This window comes from Aulonocara stuartgranti (assembly GCF_965226115.1).
Source record: "Aulonocara stuartgranti genome assembly, chromosome: 13".
Lineage (NCBI taxonomy): Eukaryota > Metazoa > Chordata > Actinopteri > Cichliformes > Cichlidae > Aulonocara > Aulonocara stuartgranti.
Window position 1 is genome coordinate 9,110,271 of NC_138949.1, and position 15,357 is coordinate 9,125,627.

The window sequence follows — 15,357 nt, forward strand, 5'->3', positions numbered from 1 at the left end:
TACCAAACACAATAACTCGGATTCACAACGACAGTCAATTGACAGTTAATTCCACATAGAAAGGCCCAAGACTGGATTTGAACCCAGGGCCTTCTTCCTGCGACCTTCTTGCAGAGCAAAACACTGCGCCACCATGCCGGCTGCTTTATCATCTGATAATAATGTGAGTGTGTTCTGTAGCTGTTCTGCATATTAACATCCCTTTATAAGAACATTACAAAAGCTTTAGAGTTACAAATTCTCCTTGCCTTTATACAAGCTTCTCCTCTGAGACTATTTGACAACACAGTGCTGCCAGCTGACATCTAACTCGCTAATGAGTAAGAGTGAACTTTTCAAGCACTTGTTATTGAAAACGTCCATGAAGGAGCAACATTGATCCATATTTGGCCACTTTCCATCAATGCAAGGCAGACAATTTAATGCCAAGGCTGCCAACCAACAAATGCCACTGTGCAAATTGTTACATGTTAAGTAACATAATACCTCAGATTCTCAGGATTGGAAGATTGAAATTTCCCTTTGTGACCAGTCACACAGGCATGGAGACTGGTTAGTGACTGCCTGGTAACAGCCAGTAAATAGGAAAAAAATAAGCGTTACTCCACCAGCCTTACTCCCCAAGGTTGCTTGCAGTCACTAGGTAAATTTGGTCACAAAAATGCAAACAAGGTTTCACCAAAAAAACCTCCCTGTAATTGCTTCGGTAGCAGATTGTATTGAAGATGCCCAAATTGCCTGCAAACACAACAAGTGGATATTATACATGGTTATGCTCAGGATATGTCAGCCCATTTCTACTTGAAATGCCTTTTGGTTAAACTTTCAGCAAGGAATTTGCATTTGCACTGTTACATTTTTATATAGCTTTAATGCACATAAATAACAGCTGCATGTTTAAGTGAAAATAAATGGATGGGGGTTTTTGCGCTAGTAAAGTTGTGGAGTTGTATTTTGTCTCGCACCAATTATATCGTCAGTTATATAGTTATCGCAAATTTTCAAATATATGTCGTGATAAATATTTTTGGCCATATTGCCCTGCTCTAATACTGACCACTGCAGACCGGGAACACCCCACAAGAGCTGGAGATTTGGAGATGCTCTGACCCAGTCGTCTAGCCATCACAGTTTGGCTCTCATCAGACTTGCTCAAATCCTCATGCTTGTCCATTTTTCCTGCTTCTAACAAATCAACTTTCAGGGCAAAATGTTCGCTTTCTCCCTAATATATCCCACCCACTAACAGGTGCTGTGATTAAGAGATAATCAGTGTTATTCACGTCATCTGTCAGTGGGCATTATGTCATGTCTGATTGGTGTAGTTGTTACCACAGTCGGGTTCATAGTCAGTACTGGTATCAAGGGCAAAAGTCCTAATTCACACACTCAAAGGCTTTTTCATTAGATGGGTATTCACAAGGTTACATCATTACTGCCCCTTGCAATCAGGCAGACAGCAGGACCAATCAAGGATTACGTCACCAATGTGGATCAATAGCTTGCTGCTCTTTAGCACTGTCACTACAGGTGATTGGTTTCCAGTCACGGGACAAGGCAAAATTTTATTATTGGTATTGTTATTTCGCTACAATTTGGATAGTTAAAATATTTCTTAACTATGGGGAGTTGTACCTGTGGTTTTCCTCAGGTCCACAGCTAGAACAACCTTTTACTTTAATCAGAAATTCTGCTTTGATGTGGCCTTCCTTATGCAGAGATAATGAGTTAATCCCTGTGATAGGGAAATTGAGTGGGATTGCTAATTATGCAGTTAATGCTGTGGAAAGAATTGGGGAGATAAGAAATTGAACAGCAACGCTCCCCAGGTGAGACGCAGGTGGGTATGCACATCTGTAACTGCTCGTCCATGTGGGAAAACACATGTGCTTTTGTGCGTGTGTGTTAGAAGGTTGCAGCACACGCATGAACGTACATGCGGGCCAATATCCATACACGTGTGTGCATCTTTTATGTACATTTGCCATCAGTGGGAAGTAAAGAGTCATTATGAAACAGATGCTCCACAGGCCCTCTGCGAGCTGTACTTAATACGTCTTACGGAAACTCATCAGTGGGTCTCCGCAGTCCCACATAAACACACACATAGCCACTCAGTTTACGGTAATATTGCACATTTTAAAACTTCAAATTCATATTCACATCCAGTTTTAGTTACAAAAAAGTCCTTCTGTGACAGCCCCAAAAAAGAAAAGGGGAAATAAATAATGATGTGTTTCTGCATACATTCTCCATTTCTTCTTTTAAGTTCCTTTAGGTCACAGTAGCACTATTAAATTTAGAAGTAATTGCTATTTTCATTATGGATTAATCTGCCATTCATTACATGGCAAATTACTTGTGAGATTCATTGTTTAGCCTACAAAATGTCAGACAATGTTGCTCAGAAGTTAGAAGGCCCCAACTCAAGCTCTTTAAACTGTTTTCTCTGAGCAAGGGTCAGAACCCCAAATGCGTTCCACTCGACAATAGCTGACAAAGTTTGGTAAATGCAATGTTTGTTGACACTGGCTTGTTTCTGTTTTCTGACTGATGCTCTCAACACCTACATTGCTGTTATTAATGCAACATCGTTTCTTCCTTTCACACTCATCAACACTTACGCCAATTAACTACTTTCCCATTCTGTTGGGTACCCTGAGCGAACCCTTCTTCAGCAGCCCAATTTACCCACCCCTCTGTCCTTCCCTCCTTCACCCGCCCACACCAGATGGCGAAGGGATAGATCCATCATCGCTTGTGAGGAGTGTCACGTCCACTGCCCATTTCAGCGTAACGCAGTGCCTCTGGGCGTGTCCGTGCCAGCCCCCGTGCCAGGGTTCGCAGGCATGTCAGCTGTTGCACCTCGAACGTGCCGCAGCTGCAGATGCTACTCATTTGCAGGTTAATGTATTTTGGGGGAGAGCTGTGTCAGAGCGCCCGTGAGTGAAGCGAGCCAGCCATCCAATTAGAGCAGAACAGATTAGGGGAGCTTTTTACATTGCAAAGTAAGAGCGACGAGCCTCTGGTGGCTCAACATGTAAAAGCGTGGTTCAGAGTTAGGCCGGAGAAGCAATTTCCCACCGTGAAAATCTTGTTGTTGTTCTTTGTGGTGGTCCGTCTCTGGCAGGCATATTGAGACACCGTGGACACGGGTGTGGGTGTTGTAGCTTCTGGCGATGCAGCCAAGGTGTCCTGTGTGCAAAAGAAAATAACCGGAGAAGCATGAACCAAACACGCACTGTCATAAAGTGCGTTAATTTCTCAGCCCAAATTGTTGACAGGCTAAATGTGTAAATGTGTGTGAGGCTATTCCTGACGAGCGCAGAGCCATGAGTTCAAATTGAATTACATAAAAACGTAGCCATTTGCCTTGGAGAAGTTATTTTTATGACTGTGTCTCCAGGGCAACAGGCTAATGACACTCATCTCACAGTCTGGTGGCATCCAAATCCATTATGCTGCCTAACCCGTGGCATTACAAATCTGCTTGCCATCATCCAATTTGCCTCCTGTAAATTGCCTTTTCATTCTATAAGAAATGGTTTCCCATTTGTAATATATGTGTCAAAAGGATTACCAATGTAATATTAATATTCTTGGAGACAATTAGACATCACAAAAAGGGAACATTGTGTCCATAAAATTGCCTGTGGATTTGGCAGGAGAGTGACACAGAGAGGGGAGGAAGAGGAGGAAGAGAAAGATGGAGGAGATTGTCACCACAGAGCGTTGACTGGTACCGATGCTGCAGGAGGAACAGTGGCGTCTTGAACAGATAATGAAAAGGAGTAGTACCTCTCACACTCTTGGGCTGCATCAACAGCTAAGGGATTTTTTTTTTTTTAAAAACGTTCATCATTTATTCTCTGCCAGGAGCCTTTCCTGTTCTCCAAAAAAAAAAAAAATTGAATAACTTTGAATATATTTCACGGTGAAAATTTTCTGCCAATCAAAAGTGAAACTCTAACTGTTTTCCTTCTAAATACAACACGGGTGTTCTTCATCACTTTTCCACCTCAGCTGCAGCTCGTTTAATCCAATATGAGACTGTGGGTCCATGGAGACCCAAAAAAAAAAAAAAGCGGCTGTGCATCAGCATGCAGAGGTTGGTTCCCCCCCTCCCATCTGGGCTCGGTTATTACACAGGCCTTTAACTGTGTGGAAGTTAAAGCTCACACACTGATCTCAGAGGCGCCGTATCCCCTCCTGGCTTTCTCTCCAGCGTTCTCTCCACCTTTGCTGTGTGGCTTTAGATGTTACTAAACTAATGTGTGCAGTCTGCACACTGGGGCCTCATTTCTTCGCACACCATCTGCTGAGATGAAAAGGTACGGCAAGAATCGCAGAACCTCTACGCTGTGAAGCGTAGAGACACTTCCGGGCCTGCTCCTCCCCTCCACGTTAACGTCTGTCACACGGTCAGATGAGGCCACTTGGGTGAGTTAATAAAAGCCACTTGATCCAACGTGCACCACAAAGGTCACAGAGGTCGTACCTCATAAGGGAAACTGCTTGGCCTTTTGCGCACACGCTAACCCACAAACATCATCCCCAGCCCACCTATCTCCTAAGCATGAAGGCAGACACACGTTCACAATCTCCCTAGCACCTGCTTCCACTTTTATTCCTTTTGAAGCAAACTATCCTCACATCTTACCACATCTCCACTCAAACACACTAAACAGCTTCTCTGCGAGCCAGGAAGTAATAGAAAATATTACATTTCAATGGGCTCAATACTTAAAATTCCTCCCTGACTTGCTGCAGAATATTTATGATAGCGAAAAACACATTGCATCTTCAGACTATCATGACGAGCCGCAGGCAAATGTGCCCAAGAAGTAGCCTGTTTGGGGAATATTTTATCTCCTCCTGGTAGCTCCTTAAATGGATTTATCACTCATAAAAAACAATCTACTGGAAGCACCACACGCATAAATGCCACTGCGCGTTAACTCGTTTGCTTCAGAGAGGAGCTGCATCACAAAACAAGCAAGAGGAACGGGGCCTCGCCGGTTACCTGGGGAGATGGGTCAATAAATGTCAGCGTGGCATCATTAGCCTCGTCTCCTAATGACGCAGCAAGACAAGAGTCGTGCCATTGATGTGCCACGCTTACGTGGGCCCCGAGGAAACACTGCCACAGCAGTCTCTCACGTGGAGGCACAAACACGGCAGATTTCATTGTGACCATTAAGGCCGTCACAGGCTGTTAGGAGAAAGCATAGATGGAGCCTGGCAAACTGGCAGAACTTGACTGTGGGGGGTTTTTTTTCGCTTTGTTTTGTTTTTTACCCCTCCTGCTCCACGGTGGAAGAAAAAGAAGACAGCATATTTCTTTATTTTGGATACATATGCCGCCAAGCTCTCGTAGAGCCATTCACAGGGGGAGAATATGTGCGTCTGTGAGCATGTGTATGTGTCTGTGTTAGTGGGCTGCTCTGAGCCCTGACATCCAGCTGATGGGTTCATTTGACACTCCTACGCAATATGGAGGATGTTTCTCTTGCTATCAGCGAGGTGAAGTGCAGTAATATGAGCAGAGACAGAGGGAGAGTTAGTGTCCTTTTTATATGAGCTCCCTGTTAGGGGGTTGACGTTATAGATTTGCAGTGGCAGGAAAAACCTAAATGCAATATATCCAATGTATACCTTCACAATATGAGTGTATTTCTTTTCTTTTTTTTTCAATGTATCACATTAGTCCACACACAAATCTTTTTTACGCACAAACAAATTCTTTTTACACATACAAATCCTGATTTACAAGTACAAAGCTGATTTGCAAGTACAAAATATTTATGGCCACATTTTGAGCCCATACAACGGACCGGCAACGCATTTCAACGGACCAGTAACCCATGGCAACGCATGGCAATGCATGGCAACGCATGGCAACGCATGGCAACGCATGGCAATGGACCGGTAACCCATGGCAACCCATGGCAACGCATGGTAACGCATGGCAACGCATGGCAACGGACCGGTAACCCATGGCAACGCATGGCAACGGACCGGTAACCCGTGGCAATGCATGGCAACGGACCGGTAACCCATGGCAACGCATGGCAATGCATGGCAACAGACCGGTAACCCATGGCAACGGACCGGTAACCCATGGCAACGGACCGGCAACGGACCGGCAACGCATGGCAACGGACCGGTAACCCATGGCAACCCATGGCAACGCATGGCAACGCATGGCAACGGACCGGTAACCCATGGCAACGCATGGCAACGGACCGGCAATGGACCGGCAATGGACCGGCAACGCATGGCAATGCATGGCAACACACGGCAACGGACCGGTAAGTTGTTTTTCAGTACGTAATCATATCCGGTTTTGTTTGTAGTGCCATCTAGTGCTAAACACTTATTAGCCATTGTGCCTGATTTGCAACACACAAACCTGTATAAGGTGTCTGGTCTCCACAGCAACAGGTTTCCCCTCTCTCATGCTGTCAGTGAACCAGCTGATGTCCAAAACGTGCATGACGGGCAGATTCTTCACAGGCCCTCCTTTTAGCCACGCCCAAAGAGATGAGGCCTGGCTATCCTCCGACACCACGTGAGTCACCACATCGCTGTGGGGAAGTGGAAAAAGAGCCGTTTCAGAGCACGTTTGGCAAATTCTATACAGCGAATGCCGGAATAATATATATATATATATATATATATATATATATATATATATATATTCATATTCATATTCTCATTTCAGAGACCTTAAAATCTATTGCTTTTTTTTTTTATTGCAATTGATTAAAAAAAAATATGCTACGGTTTGCCCGGGTTGGTTGAAAATAGTATAATGGTGGTGGTGAGAACGAAACACCACAGAACCAAAAGAAACATTTAAAACAAGCTAAAATGCTGAGAGGAACTGCAGAAATCCTGTTATTACATGCAGAAATGCAAACTGTGTCAAAATCTAAGCAGCCTCTTGTGTTTAGGGTTATTATAGTGAAGTAACACTTAACTCAAGACTAAAAATGTAAAATGGGTTTTTAAAACTAATAAACTGTTGGATCCTGTGTAGTATTTTTCTGTAGATCAGGTCATCAAACATATCATATTAGCAAAAGCCAAAACTAACACTGAACTAATAAAAACTCAACTAAAACTGAACAATAAGCGCTAAACTGAAATAGACAAACTAGAACTGAACTGACCTGAACAACTTTTTTCACATTTTTGAAGTGGAAACACTACTTTGTGAATTTTTGGACATGGAAATCACAGATTAACTCAAGATGTGATACTAACACAACACGCTACTTTTGCCCCTCTGAGTTTCTTCTCCTTCACTAAAGGTTAGCTTAGCATCACATTCAATTGTTAAGCACCACCACAGGTTTAATGAAGTCGTGACTCTGGTAAGTTAAATATAAAATATAACATAAATACCTTGCAACAATAGTTTAACTGCAGAATGGCATGGACACTCTGCAACTTTTCTTTTATACTGGAATACAACCAGAATACAACCAACGAATTGCCTATTACAAAGAAGCACATCGCACCAGTGCAGATTGCCTCAGACTGATTGCAACATGATTACAATCTGCCTCTCTGTTTAAAAACCGAATAGCTGTTATTTGGAAACCTTTGCCAATCTGTCTGAGATGTGTTGCAGTGTGTTCAAATAACAGGCAGCTGTTTGGAGAAAGGTTGCCTCCCACCAGGTGACCTTTGCAACACTTTAAACCAGGGGTGTCAAACTCCGGTGCTTGAGGGCCAGCATCCTGCCTGTTTTTGAGATATCCCTAATTTGCATGTTATCCAAATTTGACCAAGAACCAGTGACATATCATCTTTCATGAATTTTAGCTAATCTTTGACAAACATTTTCTAACCACAAACAACAACAAAAATCACAAAAGCAAATGTCAAAACTGAACGACACGGGAGCTTTCTGGGACTTTTTATGGATTAGTAGGATTGCTTCACGGGATGCCTTCATCTTATTTGATCGAAAGGTTTCCTTCGCTGCTTGTCTTAACAAAAAAATGTTCACGTCTAGGACTCGGCAGCTTTTAGAAAGAGCAAGGGGTGCAAGCGAAGCTTTTGAAATGCAGCTCAGATGTCAGCATTGCAGTCTAACTTGTGTCATTCTGGGATCGACACTGGGTAAACAACAATCACCACAGACCCCCAGTGCCTCTCTCGATTGTTTGATAGCTGAACTCATTCAGCCAGTGCATCTCCACCGAGACCATCTCAACAGGCTTTTTATCAAGGCCTCCTCCCCTGTGCTTCCTGCCTCAGAATATACAACCAAACCCAATCAGGCTGCCCAGCTGTGCATAATCACACTCGGCATGCTCCTCCTCTTCTTCTTCTCTCTTAGCATGGATAAAACGGTGGAAAGACTCCTTATGGGAGGTCCCAGCAGAGCTCAGACTGAAGCCTAATTGGTCAAATCACTGGCAGTCTGGCCACTGATTGTTAGTGTTTTGCAGAAAAATCCTCCTTGTCCTCAGTGCAAAGACATGCTGAAGGAGCTTCTCAAACAGACACATTTGAGCGGCACAACTATGATCTCCAAAGGCTCAACGTGAATGATTGTCTAACCACAGTCATCAATATTTGGCTCTTGGGTTGCTTTCTCTCAAAAATCAAAGTGGTTTGAATTGTCTATTTGGACCGAGACTTAAGATTATGAAGAAAAAAAACACTCTTTTCCTTCAAACTATGTTTGTATATCCCCAAAATTCAGACCCTTATCTTAATATGTAGCTGAACAGAATGTGAAATGGCAGATTGACATGCAAATGAGCAAGAAAGCAAAGCCAGAACCAGACTGTTCTTCCCTGAATCACTGGGACTCTGAGCTCAGACACAAGGACAGGCCAAAGTCAATGGGCTTTGATATGGAGAACTCTCTTGAGTCATCTTTGTGCCCAGTTCCTGTCAGCAGCTTCCCTCTGTCCTTTCCAAAAGTGAAAACAAGCTAATCAAAGACTGCGAATGCCCGGAACAGACTTTTACACCACAGTGAGGTTTTTGTTTGCATATACATGATCAGTAGTGCAATATATTTTCATTATAATGATAAAATAAATGCATCAAAGAGATAAGCTGTGGACTTGGCTAATTTGATTTAGAGTTTTATCTAACTTGTTTGTTGATAAGAAGCCTAAATAAGCTTTTTAAAATACAAACTGTTATTTTTAACTGAATGAACAGAGGCGTAGTTATGGAGCAGGTCTCTGTACCCACCTAAAAGGAACTATCTGTAATAAAATCTGAAAATAGTCTTGGAGTTCACCATTACACCATTACGGTGTTTGCTTTATCCATCCAAAAGTCCAAATATCTTAATTATGATCGCTACTGGAAGGAAAAGAATTTTTCTTTTATTAATCCACATTTAAAAAGCTGGAGCTCTGAAAGGTTAGTCTTAAATAAAGTATAAATAGATTAGATCAGTGCACTGTATTCCCTGTGGGACCCTGACGCCATGAGAATGGTGTCAACCTTTAAATGTAGGAAATGCACATGAGGAGAGGAAGCTATAAGAGGAAGATATTTTTATAGTACTTTTCAAGCAATGGCAGTTGTTCGAGGCTCTTTGCCTAGTCTGTCTCTGATGGCGAAATGGCCTGAAAATGTCAGCTGACAATATAGTAACCATCCAAAACACAGTGCTCAGTAATATAGTAACTGCAGGGCATCAATCCAACTTATTTATTCAAGAACTATTTGTTGCAAATCTACAATGCAATACAATAACTTTATTTATAGAGCACATTTAAAAACCAACGGTAGATCTAGGTGTGACCTACTCTTAAAACAAAAACTAGTGAAAAATGTTAAATGTATTGCTAAAGTAACTCCTGCCATCACTCCAAATAACTGACAACTTTTTTTATATAAATAAAAATATCTCTTATTGAAATAAAAGCTGGAGAGAAGCATAGTAATTGACCAAGCCATGACTTCCAAAGTGCATTTCAAGAACACACGATACAGTATATGTAGTTGTATGACAATAACTTTTAAAAAGAGACTACACTCAACCCAGCTGCCATCACCACCTCCATGCTCCTCGATTCATTTATGTCCATATCTTTTTGGATGTTGACACAACTTTTGTAGTTTTGACACAAGGAGGAGAGAGAAAGACTGGGAAGCACTGCAAAACTGTAGTATAGCCGCAGAATTCCTCCTGCTACCTTGTATCAGCAGCCACATCATCAAGAAACACTAGAGATCCAGTTCCACATGCTAGTCGTACATGCCCTTTCTATACCCTTACCATTTTTAACAGATAATGTGGTATGCTTCAGATCATGAGACGTTTCTCTCCTTTTCCATACCTTTCTCCTTTTCCATTTTTGGTAAATCTCAGTTGCAACTGCCAAAACCATTGTCCAATTACTTTTGAGCCTATGAAAGTGGCGGTAAGTCTTAAACAGCACTGCTAATATAGCGCTTTTGTTGCCCGAAGTTAAAAATTCTCAAATTCAATTGCATACAAATTGTTTGATTTAAAATCCAGTGTGGTAGTGTACAGTGAAAACAAATAAATGAATAAATGTGTTAGTGTCCACAAAAAAAGTAACAAAAAGAATGTGAAGGTAGCCTGCGAAGTGATTGCTAGCTTGCTAGCTTGACGTGGGTGTCGAGGTAAGGCTTTCATTGGGAATGAAGGTTCAGTGGGAGGGAATAGTTAGTAGTGGAACTCGGGTAACATATGTTAGAATACGAGCATACGATAAATATTGATGCATATTGAGCTAAATGTTTTTAATTCTCTGCCACTGATTTTTGTTTTACAGCAGCTGCACCAAAGGCTCACGTGCACAGTCACATCTAGGGTTGCCAACTCCCTGAAAAATAAATAAGGGACACCTCGTGGCCAGGGCCGGGCGACCCAGTTGTCTTCACCCTTCCCAGTGTGGTGAATTTTCTAGCTCTTTTTTTGTGTGTGAAATTATTTTTTTAACCATTTGACTTGAAGTTGATTTAAGTAGATGCATATTCTATTCTTTGTGATATGAACACATGTGAAACAAATGATCATTTAGCCATTTATTTTTAGCTCAAAATGACAACATTAACACAGTAAAACAGGTCTCCTTCTTAAACAGAAGCCTGTCATGCTTAACTTTTGAGAATATAAGTAAATCTTTCTTTAAAAGCACTCTGTCCTGCTTAACTTAAAATAATAGAAAACAATAGAAAGAAAAACATTCTTGTAACAGTGCACATTTAGTGCATTTAGTACAATTGGCTTCAGTTGAGGTATTATTTCAGCTTTTCTAATGCTAATCTGCTGCTCCTGTTTGCAAACCCGCTTGTTCCCATGATTACGCATCTTAACTCATCATCATTATTCATCTATGTATTACTTTTATGTATTAGTCATCTATTTGTTGTAATCATCTATCCTTGCAGTTGTTTATTACACAAAATAAATTATATTATCACACTTCTGGCCACATAGCGCTGATATTCACTGCACATGCCCATATTAACTTTTTCCAGCCAGGTGTTTTCCTTTTCCCATTCTTCCCTTTCTCTGAGGGGAACAAACATTGCTGCTCTAATGCTGGGCTTACACTGTGCGGTTTTTGGCCCATTTTGAGCCGATTTTTGAGTGATCGGACCGATTTTGGCCTTCGTCGTGTAGTATACGTGGGGTAACGAGAAGCGATTAACACCTCACGACCAGCTCCCGATCATCAATCGCTCGTGTAGGTGTCACCACAGGCGCTCACACTGCTCACGCGCAAACACGTAAACGTCGGTGAAAAAGACGGAGCAGCACAGCAGTGCAGCGTATGATCTGGACACAAGCGATGGAGGCACAACTTGTAGAACTTCGAAAAGGCTCGGATGAGCTTTCCAATGTGGCCTCACAAAATGATCACGACCACAACAACCGTGAAAATAGTTGGATTTACACTGCTGCTCAATCACAGCTGCCTGATCAATGTTTTTCATTAGCAATTTAGCAAAGTTGATGGTGGTGGTGTGTCTGTGTGAGTGAGAGACAGAGAGAGAGAGAGCGACAGATTTTCTGTTATAACCTTCATGTTATGGAGGCACAGTGTGAGCACTCAGGTCGCATCAGAGCATCGGGCCGTATAGTGTGAGACCTGCATCGTGACCTACCAACTTCTAACCCCTGCGAGTCAATCGTGCAGTTTGAGCAAGAGCTGAATAACGTGACTGAAAAAAATCGCACAGTGTCTGCCCAGCTTTGGGTGTACTGTCGTCCGAGACTTGCACCGCAGTGTCGGCGTTTGTTTCCCTGTTGGCCATGCTTCTTGTTGTGGTCATCTGTTGTCTTCCGGTATTTTCTCCGTAAGCGACCTTTCCTCGACCAATGAGATGAGCGGTAATCTGAATTGTCATACTCGAATTGTCATAAGTGTGCTGTCAGCTCATTGGTCACAAAGCAGGAGAGGGGCTGGGAATTATGTTTTCAAACAAAGCGTTAATTCCATTAACATTTATAGACTACTTTTGATTCTCACTGTATTACGGGACAAAGTGCGTCCCTTATTAGCTCAATACGGGACGTGTACTTTTGTTTCGAAATACGGGACGATTCCGTTTTTTAAGGGACGGTTGGCAACCCTAGTCACATCCAACATCATATCTAACTGCTGTGACAAATTCAAGGATAAAACATCGTTCCTCAGAAAACAAAGCGTTTGGAAAATGGTGCCTATGACCTAAACTTATGGGGTAAGTACGTGTCTGTGTGTGTGCGTGTGTGTGTGTGTGTGTTATTCCCATTTGTGAAACAGCATGTAATGCAGCTCATTAGTCACCCAGGACAAACATGTCAATATTTTGATCCATGTTCATGCGCGCAGGACTTGAAATTCATACAGTGTGGAAACTTCTGTGCATGTGCGTCGTGTGATTGTGTGTGTCTGTGTGTACGGGCATGTTCCTTTATGCTCGGAGGAAAGCAGGCAGCGCATCTGACCATATGCTGGAGGCAGCCTGCCTATAACGTGTGTAAGACTAGGCACGTGAGGTGTTGCTATCAAACTGCAGCTGATAGCAGTTTTGTCGGCTTGCAGAATTAATGTCAGTTTGAGGCGGGCACGCTCTACTTCCTGTCGTTGGTTTCAAACAATTGTATCAAGCCAAGTGTAACCGTAGGAGCGCTCAAGCTGTGTTTCTGGGAATGCTGCCATGGCCAAGCTGGTGCACGGCTGGCAGGCCTACTTAGACACGCATTTAAACATGCTCTCTCTGTCTCGCGCACAAACACACACAGGCTCTTACGCTGGTTATAGCATACTCATTGGGACCCTTTGCCTAAACCCTGTACATACACCCTACATCATATGCTCAACTTCAACCATTTTTCAACCTTGAGCTAATGTTAACTTAGAAGGACAAATTGCCCTCACTTTACATAAAAGCAAAGCAATGAAAAACACAAACAAAAACACCTGCTCACCAGAGGAGCTCAAACTCTGAGCTTAACGCCCAGCACTGAAAACAAAGTCGACTTCTAAATAACGGGATGTTGCGTTAACAAAGAAGCCTGACTCTAAAGCATCTCTGGTGTCAAAGCGGAGGACTTCTGCTGTGCTCACAGTTTGGGACTTTAAAAAGATACTTTCAATTAGAGGCAGAAAAAACGACGGAGGCACGCTGCGTCTGTAATTACCGTGCAATAGATGAATCATCATCCCAAGGAACAAGCTCACAGAACATCTCTTCTTTAGTGAGACTTAACAAAAAAAAAACTTTCACCAAACTCATTAAAAAGTTTGCGTGTGCTCTGTTACCTTTCTTCTATTGTTTGTAGTTCTCTGGCTGCCAACAAGCTGCAGCTGGTTTAGCCAATTTCTTGCCCCTGCTTTTAACGTATTTATGTGTGGAGCTGTGAGTAATGGCTCAGGGGGGGGAATCCACTAAGGTGTAGAGGAAGCAGGATGGATGCCCTAACCCTTCTTAATTAACTATTCATGAGACAATAGTCGCTCTCTATTTAGCTAATTGGACCATAGCTTCTAAGAAAAAAAGAAGTTTGCAGGAAAGTGTCAAAAAGTAACTTTGGATGTCTCAGTGTTGAAGTCCTGGCATGTTTTTCCCACTCCAATCAGTCAAAAATTCTGTGAACAGGCAATTATTCCACAAAATTGTAATTGTATTTTTTTTTCAGATTATAATAAAACTTTTTGTAGGCATGGAAAGTATTTAATTTTGAAGTCATAAGCTTGACTGCCAGAAAATGCTTCTGCTGAATGCTTCTAGGGTTAAACTAGAGGCCTCAAAAGTCAACCGCCAGGTCAAACCACTCTGTTTGCTTCCAGCAAATACAAACCCAGAAAATAAAAGTGTACCCACTCCCCTCCTCCCCTTACACTAAAGCTCTTTTCAGCTTCACATTGAGAAAGCTTTTAGGTGGCAAGCCCTGCTAAGTCTGTGAATGACACAAATGGCAAGCTTTTTTTTGGTTCCCAAACCTGAGGACGTCTTCCACAATAAAGCCCTTTGACCTGGCCAGCTCGGTCAGAAAGCTTCTCCTGCTGCGGCCCATTTTCCTCTCCACCAGGTACAGCCTGACATCCTCAAACTTCACCCTTTCACGCCTGGGAGCGCTTGCTTCGGCCGGCCTTGACCTCTTCCTCGCGCGAGGCACAATAGGAGTGTGGAACATCTCTGAGATGAGCTCTCTAAAGTATTTCTGCACCTCTAGGAATCGCCGCTTTTGTGAGTTTGTGTCGGTGTTGTTGTGCGCCACTTAACTTCCATCCAGGAAAAAAAGAAACACCTACTTTGGTAATGGTGCAGTTGTTTTTTTCACTTGTGGCTCTCTCTCTCTCTTTTTTTTTTTTTAATATTTGGGAGCAGAGTTGGTGAGAGCTGGCAGACAGGAAAAGCCTCTGGCAACAGGTGTTGAGGATTTGGTGTTTACCAAAAACCACCTGCCAAGATCGAGTGATTGAGGATGTGAGCGGGAGAAAAAAATAATAATTTTTTTTCTTTTTTTGAAAAACACTGTGCTGACGTGGTATTACTCATTTCCAGTGGAGCATTTTCAACAAACACACACTTGGAGGAAGTAAACAATTACTGATCCAGTAGCTGCTTCTTCCTCTTCTTCTTAAAAAGCTGCTCATAAAGTTTTCATGGACTTTAAATTCTGCTCCTCTCGACTGCCAGCGAGGCCTCTCGCTCCTGGGAGACGCCTGAATTCTGGTCACCTCACAAACCCCTCACAGCTGTCCTGCCATGTCCAGTTCGTCTCGCCACTCACCGTCTCATTATGTCCGGACCAAGCCTGCACCATCTGCTCTGCCGCTTTAATTAGCTTACTGCCTAAAACTGAGAGCCGTTGTGGGCATTTCCCCGGAGAGCCCGCAAGCTCGT

At 42.7% G+C, this 15,357-nt stretch overlaps 1 protein-coding gene across 1 annotated transcript in view; it reads right to left on the reverse strand.

Moving 5' to 3' along the window:
* The window catches only part of dntt (deoxynucleotidyltransferase, terminal), a 108,202-nt gene extending 93,377 nt beyond the window's left edge, over positions 1-14,825 (reverse strand). Inside the window, exons 1-3 of the mRNA XM_082556417.1 lie at positions 14,451-14,825; positions 6,413-6,587; positions 3,085-3,195 (exon numbers count right to left, since the gene is read on the reverse strand). Coding sequence (XP_082412543.1) covers positions 3,085-3,195; positions 6,413-6,587; positions 14,451-14,644 — 480 coding nt within the window. The 5' untranslated portion in view covers positions 14,645-14,825. The remainder of the gene's footprint in view (positions 1-3,084; positions 3,196-6,412; positions 6,588-14,450) is intronic.
* Positions 14,826-15,357: the final 532 nt, after the last annotated feature.